The sequence below is a fragment of the Motacilla alba genome, chromosome 3, assembly GCF_015832195.1.
Source record: "Motacilla alba alba isolate MOTALB_02 chromosome 3, Motacilla_alba_V1.0_pri, whole genome shotgun sequence".
In the NCBI taxonomy this organism is placed as follows: Eukaryota; Metazoa; Chordata; class Aves; order Passeriformes; family Motacillidae; genus Motacilla; species Motacilla alba.
The window spans coordinates 4,225,926-4,244,682 of record NC_052018.1 but is presented as its reverse complement, the minus strand read 5'-3'; the positions used below and the strand labels follow the sequence as shown (position 1 = coordinate 4,244,682).

General features: G+C 52.0%; 1 protein-coding gene across 1 annotated transcript; it reads right to left on the bottom strand.

Annotated features, from left to right (window-relative positions):
• Nucleotides 1-737: 737 nt before the first annotated feature.
• MCM3 (minichromosome maintenance complex component 3) lies at nucleotides 738-10,477 on the bottom strand. Its single transcript, XM_038132306.1, has 17 exons — nucleotides 10,201-10,477; nucleotides 9,583-9,695; nucleotides 8,802-9,010; nucleotides 8,089-8,219; nucleotides 7,660-7,898; nucleotides 7,071-7,179; nucleotides 6,312-6,465; nucleotides 5,106-5,237; nucleotides 4,413-4,621; nucleotides 3,780-3,954; nucleotides 3,539-3,665; nucleotides 3,121-3,271; nucleotides 2,841-2,981; nucleotides 2,527-2,633; nucleotides 2,074-2,156; nucleotides 1,478-1,553; nucleotides 738-1,260 (listed from the first exon to the last, which is right to left on the bottom strand). The coding sequence occupies exons 1-17, from the start codon at nucleotides 10,279-10,281 to the stop codon at nucleotides 1,062-1,064; spliced, it is 2,436 nt and encodes an 811-aa protein (XP_037988234.1). The 5' UTR covers nucleotides 10,282-10,477; the 3' UTR covers nucleotides 738-1,061.
• Between the last annotated feature and the right edge of the window lie 8,280 nt (nucleotides 10,478-18,757).

Genomic DNA, 18,757 nt, shown 5'->3' with positions numbered 1-18,757 from the left:
TGAAGTCCTCCCACAGCAGGCACAAATCCCACCTGTGCAAGTGCAGCTGTATCCCCCACAAGTGAGAATTCTACCAAACAGCCCCAAATCCCGCCAAACAGCCAGTCATGGGGTGAACAGTATGGACATTTTTATAACCCAAATAAAGATTTATGGCACCCAGAAAGAAGGGAGCTGTGTGAGTGTCTGGAGACGGGCAGTGACAACAGCAATCCTGTTCAGGGGTTTCTCCGAAGCTCAAACTCACAAAGACAAAAGAAAAAGAAACTAAAGAAAAACCCAAACCTTCAGCAGCTCTGGACCACAAGCAGCCAGAACTGTGTGTTCAGCTGTTCTTGAAAGTTTGCTATCCCCAGGCCATGATCCCAGGCTAAAGGCAGGAGCAGGAGGAGACGGAATCCATCTGTGCCAGGGACACATTTCCTGGGCAGCTCTGAGACCTTCCAGGTTCCTTCCCTGGGGGCAAAACTCCCATCAGGGGTGTGAAAACTGGAAATTCAAGCTGACCCATGGGCAGTGGAACAAATCAGACTACACCTGGCCCTCCATTGCCAGGAATCATCCTCCACAATGTGGGTGGGAAGGGCAGAACTAACAGGACAGGCTTTAGGCACCTTTCCCTGTGAGACAAGCAGATCTAGGCTATATAATAGGAGCAAAATGCAAAAAAAAAAGGGAGAAATAAAAGCTTCACTAACTGTGGAGCTCTCATATTGCTTCTCATCACCACTACTGAATGCTGGATTCCTAAATCCAGATTTTTTATTTAAAAGCTGGAAGTCTTAACACCAAAGCTAAAAACAATACATTAAAAACACTGACAATTTGCTCCTAGGTTTTTCCTTTCGTCTCCTTGCAGAAACCTCATCCCAAATACTCCACTCTGAAGACAGCAAAACTCTCAGAGCTCCTGGCTCTTTTCTTTAGTGCCAGAAATGCACAGCAAGGAAGTGCACAGACTTGAGCTCCCCAAAATCCAGCTCAGCCACATGAAGCATTCAAACACGAAGAGTCTCCAGGCTGAGAGTCCACGAAAAACTTGAGCTCCTCCTGCCAGAGGCTCAGATTAAGAAGATAATGTCATCAGACACCATGATCTGGTTGTCATCCTGCATGTGGGCCAGGGCCACCTTCACCTCAGCCTCCGAGAAGGGCTCGGGGTTGTCGCGGTTGATGGATTCCATCACGTTCTTCAGGCCCACGGACTGGGCGTGGGAGGCTTTGAACACCTCCAGGAGAGCAGCCTTGAACGCTTTCAACCTGGTCAGAGAAGAAGGAATCACCCTTGGAGAATACACACAAATCCTTCCACAAATCCCAGCCGCCTAGGATGCCTCAGCCCTTCCCCATTCCAGCAGCAGCAATCAGTAGGAAAGGCAAAAGCTGCTCCTGGGAGCATCACAGATGCATCTCCAGCATGGGAAAACAGCCTGGAGCCACTGGGGGGGATGGACACTCAGGGACAGCCCCCACTCACCTTGGCTCAGCCAACTCCACCTTCTTCCCTTCACCAGCTCCTGAGGCTTCGGGTGTTTTCGGAGGGTGTGCCTGAACTGGAGCAGAAGGAAGAGTTACCTTCACCCTGTGCCTGGTGACCAAGTACCCAGAGAGCAAAAGTACTGAGCTCAGGACAGGGGGTGATGCCAAACTGCCTCCCAATACTGTTATTTATGCTGTGGTTTGGAGGTGGATGAAAAGAAATGAATCAGCAATAGAATCACAAAATGGTTTGGGTAGGAAGGGACTTTAAAGATCATCCAGTTCCAACCCCTGTCATGGGCATAGACACCTTCCACTATCCAAGGTTGCTCCAAGGCCCATCCCACCTAGCCTTGGACACTTCCATGGATTCAGGGGCAGCCACAGCTTCTTCAGGAACCTGTGCCAGGGCCTCACCACCCTTACAGCCAAGAATTCCTACCTAATATCCCATCTAAGCCTATTCCATATGGATCTGTGGCTCTGAATGGTACTGTACCACACCAGGGACCACAGGTGACAGCAGCATTGCTGCTCCCCAGGCTGTGCAGACCCAGCAGCACTCTCAAGGTGTCACCAAAGCCAGGGACTCACCCTGTGGCATCTCCTCCTCAGCATCACTGAAGTCGTATGGATCGTAGGAGCCCTCCTCACCTTCCGTGCGTGCCTTCTTCCTTCTGGGAAGGGAAAAGAAAGATTGCCCAAGGGTTTGGGTTGGAAGGAACCTTAAGGATCATCCTGCTCCCACCCTCTGCCATGGGCAGGGACACTTTCCTCTATTCCATGTTACTCCAAGTCCTGTCCAGCCTGGCCTTGGACACTTGCAGGGATCCAGGGGCAGCCACAGCTTCTCTGGGCAACCTGTGCCAGTGCTATTCAGCCAGCTCTTTGTCCTTTAAATTATGATGTCCCTCTACTACAAATGGGGTGGGACAAACCACCTGGCTAAGCAAAATGTGGAGTATTTCCCCATGGCCTGTGGCAACCTCAGAAAAGGCTGGTGCTCTTTGCACTATGTCTCTCCCACTCCCTTGCTGTGGCTCCTACCTCCTTGTCCTGCGGTCCTCCTTGTCCTGCAACTCCTGATCTTCCTCTTTCTCAGTCTCCGAGTCATCATCCACCGGCTTCCTGCGCTTTTTCTCCTTCTCCAGCACCTGTGTGGCAAAGACAGGATGGACTCAGACCTCATTTTTACTCAAGCTCCTTTTAGGGACCAACCCCAAGCACTCAAAATCCCAAAGTGGTGGCCTGATCCCACACTGTGTCCAGGGAAGTTCACACCAGCAGCCCAAGGTGCTCAGCTTCCACCAAGCCCAACCTTTTCCAATCTCAGGATTGGAAAAGGGACACTTTCCCCCCACCTTTTTGAAGTAGGCGAACTGCACCAGCTCCAGAGCTGCCTCAGCATCCTGCATATCCACAGTCTTGTTCATCCTGGCCTTGGCGTGGGCTGTGGAGAGGCGGATCAGGGTCTCCAGGGTCCGGGCTGTGATGGGGGAGGTCTGGGGGGACAGAGAGAGGTGTCTGTGTGACCCTTGCTGAGAGGTGTGACATCCAGCATGGAAAATACCCATAAGAAGAGAGGCCTGTGCCTCAGTTTCCCTCCTCCTGGCCCAAGAAGAAGCTGCTCCCAGGGCTCACCCTGGCCACGTCTGAATTCATCTGGTTCTGGTTGCGCAGGCGGGAATACTCCTCTGCGATGTAGCTCGCCGCCTCCTCGGTCAGCACGGGCTTGATCATCTTTGCTACGTGGATGTACTTCCTCATGAACTCCATGCTGACGACCTTCTCCCTGCAGGAATGCATGTACATCCACATTATTCACAGAGGGGATGGGCTTCCCATCAATTTATACCCCCTCCAGGGGCATCCAGGTGTGTAGGGAATTCAGCTCCAGATGTTCCCCACCTGCTTGGCACAAGAGATCAAGCAAGGCTCCCTTAGCATCCTACCCGTGGATCAGCTGGAGCATCGCTGGCACTGTCTGGATACTCAGGCCAAACCCATGAACCCACAGTGCTGGACACCCTCAGGGAGCTCCAGGGGACGAAGGACTCACTTGCGGCGGTTGGGCCCGTGCAGGAGGTCGTCGTGTTTCTCATAGACCTGCAGCTCCTGCTCCTCCTCCTGCATGAAGTCAGGGTCATCCGTAGCCAGCATCTCCACAGCACTGCCCAGGGGCATGGCTGGAAAGGGGAATGTACAGAGAATAGGATTTTACCCTCTGAAGCAACTTCTAATAGTCCCCAAGAGCTGCCACCAAGGCGCTCATCCCTTGGCTGAGGAGGCATGGGACTCACCATCCCCATCCTGCTCGTTGGGGTTGCGGTAGCGGTGCATCCGCAGGACGTGGTCTGAGATCTCCTTGTCCTGCTCGGGGTCCATCTGGTCCAGCACGATGAAGAGCAGGTCAAAACGGGAGAGCAGGGAGTCCTGCAGGCCAATGTTCTCCATGGGCGTCTTGTACTGGTCATACTGGGGAAGGACAGAATGAGGGGTTACACGACAGCCTCACTGGCCAGTCCTGGCTGCCTGGGAGGCTGGGAGGACCTCCTAAAATGATGGATGGATGGATGGATGGATGGATGGATGGATGGATGGATGGACACCACACCAAACCCAGCCTGCTGCAGCAGTATACAGCCACTTTTCCCCTCCTGCAAGGCTCTTATTTCCAAGGAAAAGAAGTATTTTTTGTGATCCCAGATCAGACACTAAGACTGAGGCTCATCACCAGCATGAGGGTCCACTGGGCTGCCCAAACACCCAAAACATGGTGAGAAAGCCCAGGAGCTCCTCTCTCCTCCAGCAAAGCCATGATCACAACAGACACCAAACCAACAAGGTCTTTGCTGTGCCACGCACCCAAGTCACCGGTTTGGGGGATCTTTTGGAATTCACCAGCTGCAGGGAAGGCTAACACCAGCACTCACCCGGCCATAGACGGGGTTGGCAGCAGCCAGGACACTGCAGCGGGAGTTGAGGCGGGCCTGGATGCCAGCCTTGGCGATGGTGACCCGTCCCTGCTCCATCACCTCGTGGATGGCCGTGCGGTCAATGTCGGACATCTTGTCGAACTCGTCGATGCACACCACGCCCCGGTCGGCCAACACCATGGCTCCCGCTTCCAGGCGTCGCTCCCCTGGGAAGGGACAGGGGAAAACAGGGTCAGCCACACCCCACTGGCCCTACACATCTCCTGCCCTGCCATACCCATCACCCCTGGGATGAGGGTGAACCTCAAGGTACAGCAGAATCCTTCTGAATTGCTCTCTGACCCAATTCTACAGCAGAGAGAATGCTTAGGGTAAGGATCAGGATTAGGAATGTTTTCCTGTGAGGAAGGCTGCTGCTAGCCCTTAGATGTGGCAACAAGTGGAAGAAGAGAAAAGAAAACCACCACCTAAGAGAGGTGGAAAAAATATCCCAAGACACGGGATCTCATGATCCTGAATGATCATTACCATAAAGCTTCTGGTAGAGCCGGTCCTGCAAGTGTTACTGCAGAACCAACACCATAAAATCACTACGGTTCGAAAAGACCTCCCAGATCATCGAGATGAGCAGCCTTGGATGTCACAGAGTCCCTGCCAGGAGTTAACAGCCATCTCCCCAGTGCTCCTCACCTGTCTCCTGGTCCGTGGTGACGGCAGCGGTGAGGCCGACGCCGGAGGAGCCCCTGCCAGTGGTGGGGATGGCCCGGGGTGCCGTGCTCAGCACGTACCTCAGCAGCTGGGATTTGGCCACAGAAGGGTCTCCTGGGATGGAGAATGGCATGTTTAGGAATAAGTCATCCCCTGGATAACAACTGCACCATCACCCTGTGTCTGGTTTGGGGGTGTTCAGAGCAGGGGCAGGTGGAGGGGAAAGGGGATAGAAGGATTTTGTTCAAACTTTGTAAAATAAGGTAAGCAGATTATCTTCCCACTATTATCAATAAACCCATGAGAGGAAATAGAGAAGATAGAGATAAGAGACTTCAGGTGATGGGAATGGGACAAGAAGCAATGGGGACAATTCAGAATATAGGAAACTCCAATGGGACAGCAGAAACAAAATAAAATAGTCTCCTTGACCGTGGGCAAACACTGGGATAATGGCTCACAGAGATCACGGAATCCCCTACAACCACAGAATGGTTTGGGCTGCAAAGGACATTAAAGGTCACCTTGCTCTAACCCCCTGCCATGAGCAGGGACACCTCCCATTGTCCCAGGTTGCTCCAAGCCCCGTCCAGCCTGGCCTTGGACACTTCCAGGCCAGGGGCAGCCACAGCTTCTCTGGGCAACCTGTGCCAGGGCCTCCCCATCCTCACAGGGAAGAATTTCCTCCCAATATCCCATCTAACCCTGTCCACTGGCAGTGGGAAGCCATTTCCCCTTATCCTGTATTTCCAAGTCCTTGTCCCAAGTCCCTCTCCAGCTCTCCTGGAGCCCCTTTAGGCATTGGAAGGGGCTCCAAGTTATCCCTGGAGATTTCTCCAGGCTGCACAACCCCAGCTCTCCCAGCCTGGCTCCAGAGTAGGGGAGGTCCACTCCTTGCACTCCTATCCAAGGTTTCCTCTGCACTCCTTCTAACAGGTCCACACCTTTCTTGTGCTGCTGACTCCACATCTGGACACATCTCCATCCCTGGACATGTTCAAAACCAACTGGACAAGTCCCAAAACAACCTGACCCACGAGTGACACCGGCTCAGCCCTGCACACATCCCTGGACCAGGAACTTCCAGATGTCCTTTCTAACCTCAGCTACTCCACAAAACTAAATCCAGAACCTTCCCTCACCCCCAACAACACAAACCGAGGGTGCGTCTGCCCAGCCCTCCCAGACCTATCAGCAAGATGTTGATGTCTCCTCGGATGCGACTCCCGTTGTCCAGGATCTTCTCCACGCCTCCCAGCAGCATGCAGAGAATGGCCTTCTTGATGTACTCGTGCCCATGGATGCTGGGAGCCAGGGATCTGGCCAGCTGGTCAAAGATATCCTAAGGCAGAAGAGGCAGAGCATGGCCTGTCACATGGGCTGCAGCAAGCAAGAACAAGCAATAATTCAAAATAGCATTTCAGCCCAATTTTCAGCTTATTCCTATCACAGAGCCACGTGGATGAAAATTATTTGGAAAGGAGAAGACTGTTGGCCAGAGTTTTCTTTCACAGAGGGATTTATCTGAAGTCCAGGACCATCTTGTCACTGTCATCCAAACAAGCACTGGAAGCAGTGAGAGCAAGGCTTGCTACTCTCTGTGCTACAAAGGAAAGCTCTGAGCATGAGAGGGTGGGGCAGAACCCCATTACCTCAGTCTGGGGAGAGAAAAGAGGTGTTTCTCCTGCAAAGCACATTCCCTGGAAACCTGCTGGTAGGGTCAAGACACAGCAGAGCTGCCAGCAGGAAGGATGCCCAGCAAGCAGTACAGAAGCAGCAAGAAAAACAACAGAGCCTGACCACAATCCAAGCAGAAAATTCAAAGAAAATTAGTTAAAAAATCCAACAACCTGGTAAGAGGTTTGAAGAGCTACTTGCAACCCAGCAAGAATCTCCTTAGCCATATGCCAAGCTGAAACTTCATGCCGAGAGACAAGACTTAGATACCTTGGAGCGGCTCTTGCTGAATCTCTTGATCTTGGCCACGTCTGAAGCAGAGTAGAGAGGTCGGAGGTCTTTGCTCATCTGCTTCACGTGGCAAGCAATGAGGATGGTCCTGGAGAAAGGACACAGCTGTGGTCAGTGCTGCAAACCCCACAGGGACAAAGCAGAAGCTTCCAAAAGGCCATCACTTGCTCTAGGAAGCCCTGGAAGCGGGTGGGAAGCTTTGACAGCTGTAGCATCTCAATCTGACTGTGCTGGACCATCAGTGGAGTATCTTTTAAACTGAGCAGGCTCCCCAAAGAATGGTCACAGCCCCAAGGCTGCCAGAGCTCAGAAGAGTTTAAACAACACTTTCAGGGCTACACAGGGTGGCATTACTGGGGTGCTCTGTGCAGGGCCAGGAACTGGACTTGATGACCCTTGTGGGTCCTTTACAACTCAGCATATCTCATAAATAGGATCAAGGTGCAAACCACTACCAAGTGATTTAAGCCACTGTTTGACCCAACTCTCTGATGGCCACCTGCCAGATGTCACCTTCCAGAGACCCAGACAAACAGGGTGAGAGGGCTGAAGCCCCAGGAAGACCCACCTGAAAGTGCCTGAAGTGTAGCCCCCTTTCTTCCCTGGCAGGCAGCGGTACGTGCCCACCACCTGGATGCGGTCCCCAGGCTTCACCCTGTCCACCAGGTCATCATCCAGAACCACGTCCACCGAGCGTGGCAGCTGCCCTGCTGGGGCCTTCTCAGGCATCTCCTGAATGGTGATGGTCTGGTGGTCCTTGTAAACAGAGAGGCCAAACTCTGTCTCCAGTGGGTTGTTCTCTTCATCCTAAAGCAGGAACCCAAATTAAAAGAGGAGCACCGTTTTTCAAGAGAGCAGGGAGGACACAGGGTACATCACCCACCCTGCACAGGGCTGGTGGAAAGGGTTATTTAGCAGGATGGAGGCTGGGGATCACCAGCTCCCAACTGAAGCTGGCACATTCTCCCTACAGGAACCTGCTGCTGCTTCACCTCACCTTTGTAGGGTAGATGGAGCTGGATGGGAAAGCATCCAGGGAGGTCATGTCTGTGTATCGGCGCTCAATTGTTTTCTTGGTAGCTGGGCAATAATGGACACTCCGGACGACTTTGGGACGCACCAGAGAGCCTGGGGTTGGAAAAGAGAGGAGTTAGGGGCTGGCATGTCCCACCCCTCTGTCAGTAAACAGCCCCCAAAAGGGTCTCCAACATTAAAATTACTTGGATCACAACTCCCTGTCAAACATGTGCAGGACTGGCTGATTTTAAAGACCATCCCAACACTCAAGACCTTCAGCCAAGCTCCCTGGCCGAGGTTGCCAGGATACAGAATCCCAGGATGGTTTGGATTGGAAGAACATTAAAGATCATCCAGTTTCACTCCCTGCCATGGCCAGATACACATTCCACTATCCCAGGTAGCTTCAAGCCCCAGCCAACCTGGCCTTGGACACTTCCATAGATTCAGGGGCAGCCACAGCTTCTCTGGCCAACCTGTGTCAGGATCTCCTCACCCTCACAGCCAAGAATTCCTCCCCAGTATCCCATCTAATCCAACCCTCTGTCAGTGTACCATTCCCCCTCATCCTGTCCCTCCAGACCCTTGTCCCAAGTCCCTCTCCAAACCACAGCTCCTGGAGAGCTCCAGCTCCTCCACAGCAACCCCCCAGCCCCTCCACACCCGTAGCCCCTGGATGTCTCCCAGTCTCACACTTTGTCACGATGCCCTCCACGCAGACGATGCAGCTGAGGAAACAGGCTGTCAGCGTCCGTGGGGACACGTGCTTGGAGCCAAAGCTGCCCTCCAGCCCAATGTAGAAGTCCTCGTACTGCTTGGCGTAGGTGGCGTCGACGGAGGCGACGAAATCCTTCAGGGCACGCTGGAAGGCGATCAGCTCCTCGAAGGCATTGCTCAGGAGCCTGCAGCACAGGGAGGTCACAGAGCAGGTGGGTCAACCCCTTCCTCATCAACGCTGTTTCCCACACCCTTGCTTGCTCCAAAAGTTTACCAGGAGCAGGAAGTGAAAAAACCCTGAAGTCCATCACAGCTCTGTGAGGCGCACTGGCACCAACAGCCAGGAGAACAATTCCAAGCATATCTAGAAAGCCTCACATGACCCTGGCCAGACTGGCAAGGCCGGTCCAAAGTATCCCTGAGCATCTTCAAAAAGGCTGAGAGAAGTGGGATTGGTCAGCCTGGAGAAGAGAAGACGTTAGAGCCCTTTCCAGTGCCTAAAGGGACTCCAGGACATCTGGACAGGGACTTGGGACAAGGGCATGGAAGGAGAGGAGAAGGGGGAATGGCTTCTTGCTCCCAGAGGGAAGGGTTAGATGGGATATTGGGAAGGAATTGTTCCTTGTGAGGGTGGGGAGGTCCTGGCTTTCACCAGAGGACAAGGTTTGGTGCTTTCTTGTGACAAATGACCTGCAGAACCAGGGCTGGACCTTTGAAACCCCTCCAAAGCCCGGTGCCCCAGGTGCCCCACACCCACCTGCTGGCTCTCTTCTCGTTCTTGCGCCGCAGGTCGTTGATGTTGACAATGAGCCGATACTGGTTCTCACTGATCATGTCCCGGACCTTGCTCTGGTAAATCCCTTGGTCTTCCTGCAAGTGCGAGTGGGGGAAAGACACCCAAAAAGCAACTCACTTTGCATGTCCGCCTGTGTGAAAAAGCCCCCAGGGGCCCATTCCTGCAGAGCTGGATCCCCCTTATCCCACCCGCTAAGCAGGATGGGGCAACACAGGGACCAACCAGGTGCTGCCTAAGCACTGGTAGGAATGGGGGGACACAGGCACCAGGCGCTCCCTAAGCCCTGGTAGGAATGGGGGGACACAGGGACCAGGGGCTCCCAACCACCTTGGGTACATGGCGGGGAGGATCAGGTAGCTGCCAATTTCCGGGGGCATGGATTAGGGGGGACGGACGGACACAGGGACCAAGTGTTCCCGAACTTCGGGAGTAGACATGGGGCGGGGGCGCACAGGGATGAGATGCTCCCCAATCCCCGAGGATACAGGGGGGAGGGGGCATGGGGACACATATCAGGCGTTCCCCAACCCCGGGGGGCATGCAGGGGACGCACCACCCGCGCCTCCCAGCTCGTCTCACCTCATCGTCCAGGAAATCGAGGTAATCGCGCTGCGCCTCCCGCAGCTCCGCGTCCTCCAGCCCGCCAGCCGGCGCCGCCATTCTGCCGGCCGCCCTGGGACGGATCCCTCCGCCGCTGCTGCCGCTCCTGCTGCTGCCGGGGAAGGCGGTGAGAGCCGAGGGGAGCCGGCTAGCCCCGCAATCAGATCAGACCCCACGATCAGACCCCGCGATGCGCTCAGGCCCCGGGATCAGATCCCGCGATCCGCCCCCGCCGCGCTCCCGTTTCGCGCCAAACGCGGCTCCTTTCCCGCCACAGCGCGGGAAATCCGCCCCCGGGCCGCCCCTTGGCGCTGCTGATTGGTCGGCAGCTCCCAGCGCCAACCAATGGGACTGCGAAACAGTGATGGACAGGAAATTCAGCCTATCAAAGATCGGGGGCGGTGCAGGGGTGGGGCCATGGTGGGGTACCGGGGTTCGGCTTTGATCCCGGCTCCGGCTCTTGGAAGTCACCGAGGAGCTGAAAATGCCGCTTTAGGGAAAAAGAGTATATTAAAAATCAAACACGAAAACAACAAAAACACCCAGATAGAATCCAAAACCAAGAAAAAACCCAAAATTAATTAAAAACTAATTAAAAACTAATTTAGGGTTTTGTTTTTTGTATTGTCTTTTGGGGAGCCCCGTTTCCGGGTATGTTCACCCCGTACGGGCTGGGTGGGCGTTGCTTTTTCCTTTAACGTGGCCCTGGTGTGATTCCAGCAGTTCGGGGGTGACCGCACAAAATCGATAGGTCCTGTGGTGTTTGGGATGGAAAAGGCGATTTTGGATGTGTCTTGGAATCCCAGAATAAAGGTTTGGTTTGGAAGGGACCTTAAAGCCCATCCCATTCCACCCCCTGCCGTGGGCAGGGACATCTCCCACTATCCCAAGTTGCTCCAAGCACCATCCAGCCTGGCCTAGGACAGTTCCAGGGATTCAGGGGCAGCCACAGCTTCTCTGGGAAACCTGTGCCAGGGCCTCCCCACCCTCACACAGAAGGATTTTTTCCCCAATATTCCACCTAAGCCCACCCTCTGGCAAATTAAAAACCAGTTCCCCTTGTCCTATCACTATCTGCTCGTGTAAAAACTCCCTTTCCCTCTTTTTTTCCAAGCCTCCCTTAAGCCTCCTAAGAGGAGGAATGAATTCCTGCTGTAGGCAGGAATCCAAAGGTGCTGCTGCCTACAGGGAAACCTGCTGCTCCCCCTTAAAAAAAAAATCACGGTATCCCTTAAAAATATTGATCTAAACTCTGTTTAAAAATAGAAAAAGAATAAAAAGCACAACAGAACTGTTTTGATCAGCACAAAGTTGGCCGTGTCCCCTGGATACTGTAGCTCACAGAAGTTTTTCCAGGGTAATCCTGGGAATAAATATTCACCCCGGGGTCTGCCGGGCTGTGCAAACCCTGAGGCACAGAATTCCCACTGCCTGATCACTCCAGAGGGAGCACCGCGATTGGTGTTTCGGAAGAGGAGCAGGAAACAGCCTTTGCCCCATTTCCCATTTTCTGTTTGTGTGCCTGGATCAGATCCCTCACTGGAAATGCCTGGCAACTCTGGCTTGGGATACGTGCAACCCAAGTCCTGGATATTTGTCCTGCTCCTGAGAGATTTTTTTCACATTGCTCTGTGTCAAAGTGAAAGTTCAGAGTTTCCTTTTTAGGCCTTTTAGCCCTCTTCTGGAATAATTTGATGCAGTATTCAGTTTGGCAGGTTGGCATAAATAAAGGATCTTCTGCTTTATTGCTGTTTTCTTACTTTTTTCTTCTTTTCATTTATTTTCTTTTTCCTTTCCATTTTTCTTATTTTTTTCCCTTTAATCGTCCAGGTTGCCTTGCTAGCTCCATAGATGTTCCCTGCAGCTAGAATAGCTTCCCTGCTTCTGCACACTCAGCTGGACTATTTCCTTCCAGCTGCTCCTCAAATCCACCCCTTCCCTCTGATTTGTTGGACATTTCTTGTTTTCATGAGTGGAGAAAGCACAAAGAATGAACAGAGAAAACCTTTGGTGTGCCCCTGGCACTATTTCTATTTCTATTTCTATTTCTATTTCTATTTCTATTTATATTTATATTTACATATCTATTTCTAATTTTATATATTTATATTTATATTTATATTTATATTTATATTTATATTTATATTTATATTTATATTTATGTTTGGGGTTGTTTTTTTGGTTTTTTTTTTTTAATGGGCACATCATCCACTGAGGATCTAAACTGGCTGAAGGAATCCGTGTAATTCCCTAAAGGAAATATGATTTATCCCGTATCAATTGCCAGAACCCATTGCAAGATTTCACCTCTGAGATGCTTCTTCTCTCTCTGCAGCAGGCAGAATATTAAATCCAGCAATGGACACTCTGTGGGCTCAGCTGCAGATAAAATATGGGTGGAAAAAATGAAATATGAGTGCAAATTACCCCTGAGTACAACACAGAGCGGGTACCAGGGTGGGATTCAGGCACATCTATGCAGATTGCACAGGACCTCACCCACTTTCCCAGCCCATGGACACGTTGTGGATGGCTGCAGTTTCCCTGCTGCCTGGAGCCGGCAGGGCCCCACCGCTCCTGGCCGAAAGGTAACAGGAGTGAGGGATAAAAATAGCGCTGTTGTTATTCATGACAGCGCCCTATAGCAACTGCTGCCTGAATAATTCATCGGAGCAGGGCAGGCCGAGGAGGACAGAGGGATGGAGAGCGGGGGAGAAGGCTGGGAAGACGCAAGAAGCCTTCTCTGGCCTCTGGGACTCCCTAGGATTGTGCTCAAGGTCTCCCTCCCTGCTGCATTCGGGAGGTTATGGGGTGAAAAGGCAGCACGAGCTCACAGGGACATTCAGCACTTCCTATCCACTGGGAAAAAAAAACAGGAATTAAACACTTAGCACACAGAGGGCCAGGTCTGGAGGGCTTGGAGGCCTTGCAGAGAAACAGAAGGATCAAGGCTGGATGCAGGAGCATCCATGGGTGAATTGCACATGGAGCTCTTTAACAGTGCTCAGCATGGATTTTCTCATCCCTTCCTCACGCCTCTGTGTGTCAGCATCCACCTGTACTTGGTTTCTGAGGTTTAAGGGTACCCTGTGATCCTTCTAAGACTCTGGGATTATGTGGGGTTTTGTTGTTGTTGCTGTCGGTTTTGTTTTTTTGTTTTTTTTTTTCCTTTTAGTTCAACTAAATGTCAATTTTCAAGCCACAGTTCAATTATCAAGTTGCCATCTATTCGCTTTCCTGGCTGCTGAGTAGCCTTGCCTCACGCATGAAGGGCAGGGGAGAGGCTTGTGGCTCGGTCACAGCTCCAAAAATGGGGGGAGAATATCCCAAATTCGATGGAATGTCACCTGATCATCAAGCAACACAGTGGAGTGGAGGTTTCAAATCTATTTGTAATAAAATGCAAGGATAATAACATGGAATGCAATGTTTGGAATGGAAAAAAGTCACTTTTTAGAACTGAAATTATGTGGAGAAGTGAGACCACCTATGAGATGTTTTTATCAGGGTAAATTCTATTTTTTCCAGGGGATTAAAGGGATTTATATTTGCTGGACTCTTCTGAAGCTGCACTTGCAGGAGCTGAACCCTAACCAGGGAGTGAATTCACTCTCACAAGCAGAATGCTGTCCTGACTCTCATCACAAATAATTTAATGCTGAAGGAGCCCTTCTTAATCCTCTCTCCTGACCTTTTCCCTAACATAGGCTGGAGAATATCACCCCATTGCATCTTCACCCAGCTCAGGCATTTCTGACATAATTTTCTTGAAGTATTTGCTATTCCCACGCACTCTGGTAAATCTTTAAACGGTTCTAGCTCTTGGGTTTTTTTTGGGTTTTTTTTTTTGTTTTTTTTCCTAATTGCAGAGAAGAAAGACATGGAAAACTACTATCAGGGTGTATAAATGGAATTTCTTGACTGAAAGGCACGGGCAGCTGCTGGTATCTCACCAGGAGAGCACAGGAAAGTGGGTAAGGAGTTCAAGCTCTGACCTTCAGTGTGTTTGGATGGGCTGGAACCACCTTCTTTCTTCCCAGAGTAGGAGCCCAGAGCATATGGATTTGTTTTTCTTCCCAGATGCCTCTAGCATGGCCCTAGCACAGTGATGGGAACATAAAATCTTGTTGTGGTCCTGCTCCTGATGCACAGCTACTCCAGATCCCAGAGGGATTTGTCCTCTTTTGCTGCTGTGCAGGAGGAAAATACAGCAATTAATAGAAAAACAAAACAAACCCACACAGGCCCTGCCTGCGGGCATAAGGAAAACTAAACTCCAAATGAAACCAGAGTAGCTGAATCAACAACAAAGCTCTGGAATGGGGCAACCCAACCACATTTGTAGGGAAATCTGAAGGGTCCAGACACAGAGCCGAGGTTTTAATGTTGCTATTTTGGGTCTCCTCATCTGCTCTCATGACTTCTGGCTGTTACTAAAGACAGTGACAGCTGGTTCCCTTTTTTTTTTTTTTTTTTTTTTTTTTTTCCTATTCTCTCATTTTCTCCACCCTCAAGCCTGGAAATCATCCATTTGTATGCAAAACAGCTCTGCCTTTTCCTCAGGATCTCTGGGAGCTGCTTTCACCCCTGAGGCAGGATCTACTGGTCACTTCAGCAAGTGATGTCCAGCTTTAGAATCACAGAAGCACAGAACTGTGTATAGGCTGGAAGGTACCTAAAAGAACATCTAGTTCCACCCTCTGCCATGGGCAGGGACACTTTCCACTGTCCCAGGCTGCTCCAAGCCCTGTCCACTGGCCCTGGACACTTCCAGGAAAGTGTACATCACCCTTAGTATAAAGAATTTATTCCAAGTATCTAACCTAACCCTGCCCTTTTTCATCCATCCTCCTTGTCCTGTCCCTCCATCCCCTGTCCCAAGAAATTTTCCAGTTCTTCTGGAGCCCCTTTAGACACTGGAAGGGGCTGTAACATCTCGCTGGAGCCTTCTCTTCTCCAGGGGAACACCCCCAGCTCTCCCAGCCTGGCTGCAGAGCAGAGGGGCTCCAGCCCTTGGAACATTTCTGTGGATTCCTCTGGTCTCTCTCCAGCAGCTCCACATCCTCCTGCTGTTGGCCCCAGGGCTGGGGCAGCTCTGCTGCAGGTGGGGTCTCACCTGAGCTGGGCAAAGGGGCAGAATCCCCCCTCCCCTGCTGCCCCAGGACTTGGGGGATTTCAGGGATGGGTCATGTCCAGCTCTCACCCACCAGCACCCCCAAATCCTTCTGCCAGGGCTGCTCTGGATCCATTCCCTACCCTGATGGGAAGTTCGAAAGTTGCAGCACATTAGTAACCCCCATCAGACTGTCACAATGGAGTGACACTGCTGCGGGCAAACCACGAGGAGGCAGGAAAGTCCCGACCCCAAATTGCTACACAATCCTTGTGCAGCACGTGGGAAACAGCTGATGGTGCCAAAATTAACTGTATCTAGTGCTTCTTTCCGACTGCAGAGGCTGAACTTGTTAACCTAGGGATTTTGTGGATTTTTTTTTTCTTTTTCTGAATTATTAGGTAAAGAAAGCCTTAGTGTTCTAATGGGATCTTAGTGTTCTAATTCTGCATCTGCAAATTTTTTATTTAAAACTTGCCAAATGGATGATGAACATCAATTCTTGCCCAGTGGGAGGGAGTTCCATATGGGCCAGACAGGGCAAAAAAAATCTCTTTTACCCCTCTACAATAACAACAAGTCATTATTCTTTATTACAGGCAAATACAGGGAAAAGGTAACTCCTACCTTCTGGATTACATTTGGTGTTTGGAATACCTCAGTTGTCTTTGGTGCAAAGCTGCTACGTTGCTCCTCAGCAGCACAGTGTGGACATGGTGTGTGTGGATACTTCTTGATGGAGGGAGAACCTCATCCACAAAAAAAGATCCTTTTTTTTTGAGTAATAACTCTGAGCACCTAAAATTAACAGGAAAACCTTTTGCAGATCCCTTCCAAGATCCCTTCCAACCCATACCATTCTGTGATGCACATTTGGGTGGGGAATCAAAGCATTCAGGACACGTTTGAGGGCACAAAGTGTGTTTGAATCCTATCAGATGACTGTAGAGGGTAGGGAGAGCTCAGCCTGGTACAACCCAGTCTTGACTGTGGGACTAATCTCCTGGGCAAACACAACCACACCTGGGTTTTCACTTGGAGGGAGCTGGGTGATTCATTCCAGGGTTTAAAATGTCAATGGTAGGGAGTAACAGGGACTACAGCACAGCAGGATAAGTTTGAGATGAACTACAGAGCATGGCTTGGTACCACTCACCTGAGAGCCAGTGATCAAAGAGCTCTCATGGTGCAGCATCCACCAGGTTTGGGGTGCAGAACAGGCTGGCAACACCCCCCCAGGAGAGCAGTTATCCCACACTGAGCTGCCCTCTGCCCTTCCCATGGCTGCCCTGGGGCATGCCTTGAGGTTAAATGAGGTAAAAACCTTTCACTGGGGTAAAATAGGTGCAGATGGCCTGGCAGCATTGCAGTGTCCATGTTGCAGCAGGGATGTCACCCCCCACCATCCCTATCTGCCTGGGTTGTATTTTATGTCCCATGTCCTATGCCCTCCATTGCCCATTGCTCCTTGTCCTGTCCCTCCATCCCTTGTTCCTAGTCTCTCTCCAGCTCTCCTGGAGCCCCTTTAGAGCCTGGAAGGGGCTCTGAGGTCTCCCTGGATCCTTCTCTTGTCCAGGGGGACACCTCCAGCTCTCCCAGCCTGGCTCCAGAGCAGAGGGCTCCAGCCCTTGGAGCATCTCTGTGGCCTCCTCTGCTCTCTCTCCAGCAGCTCCACGTCCTTCTGCTGTTGGGGGTCCCAGGGCTGGGGCAGCTCTGCAGGTGGGGTCTCACCAGAATGAAGAAGAGGGGAAGAATTCCCTCCCCGTTTCAGGACTGGAGGAGGAGGATGGTGCAGTATTATGGGTCTTTCAGGAGATGTCTTAGAGGGACTGAAAAGTGCAAGATGTCACTGGGGGGTTGGTAGCCGCCAGTTGTATCTCTTTCACATCCCTGAATGCAATGACAGGGGAAAACTTAGGTTCCTTCCCACCTTCTTCACCCTGGATGTTTTCCCTCCTCACTTGGGGGCACTGGCTCTCCCACGTGCTGTGAGATTTGTGCTGGGATGTGCTGAACCTTCACCCACTCTGCAGAGATCTTATCACAGCCACAAAGTTGCATTCCTGGGCTGCCTCTTTGTGTATCCTCTCCCTGCATAACAAGCAGTCCTTCTGTTTTCCTCATAAACCCATCAAAAACCAGCGGTTCTGACAGGCTGGAGCAGCAGAACCTGCATGAACCAGCTGAGGCAGAGCCTGGAGAGGGCAAACTCTGTAACTCATAAATTAACCTGCTCCTGGGGTCATGGTGACCCTACAGCTGAACCCACCACCGTGGCACAGCTCCATCCAGGATCCATCAGCCTCTCCTACACATTTCCCAGGCACAGCTCAGGAGCTCAGAGGCTGCTCCTGAAAGGCCATTTGGGTGCAAATGCCTGTTTTCCAGAGCCCAAAGATTTTGGTGCTGGCAGCAGGCTCGAGGCCATACTGCCTTTAGCCTGGAAATCCTGTGGAAAATACCTGCTCCTCCACACTTGCATATCCACAGCACTGAAATCAGGGGGTTCCCCCCACTCCACGGAAGTCATGTGGTCCAGCCCCCTTCCTCATTTAAGGCCACACAGAGCAGGTTGCCCAGGTCCATGACCAGATGGATTTTTAATATCTAAAAGGATGGAGGTACCTCTTGCTGGGCAACCTGTGCCAGTTCTTGGCCTCACAGTAAAAAAGTGTTTCCTGGTGTTCAGAGGAGTCTCCTGTGATTCAGAGGGTGCCCACAGCCCCTGGTCCCGGGATTTTTTACTTTAAACATAGAATCTTTGAGAGTGATCTCTGGGGCTGAACCAGGTGACCTCCAAAGTTCCCTTCCCATCCCCAACCACCTTGCAGTGACTTGTAAATCGTACGAGGAGCAGGTGAGAGAGCTGGAGGGCTCAGCCTGGAGAAAAGGAGGCTCAGGCAAGACCTTCAGGCTCTGCACAACTCTCCGGCAGGAGGGGACAGCCGGGGGGTCAGGCTCTGCTCCCAGGGAACAGGGACAGGACAAGGGACAGAACCTCAAGCTGTGGCCAGAGGTTCAGGTTGGACATGAGGCAGAACTTCTTCATGGAAGGGGTGGTCAGGCACTGGAAGGGGCTGCCCGGGAGTGCCAGAGTCCCCATCCCTGGAGGGTCCAAGGAACAACAGGACGTGGCACTCAGTGCTCTGCGCTGGGGACCGGTCGCACGTTGGGCTCCATGACCTCGGAGATCTCACTCAACCTGAGCGATTCTGTGAGTCTGTGACTTGACACCCCTCTCACGGATGTGTCACCAGCCTCTGCTCCGCACCCACCGCTGGGGTGACGGGTGGTGCCGCGGCTTTGAGCCCCGCTTTGTCCGGGCTGAGCCGAGCTGGGCCGGGCTGGGCCGGGCCGGGCCGGGCCGGGCCGGGCTCGGCCCGCGGGGCCATCCCGGGGCGGGGCGGGGCGCGCATGCGCGGG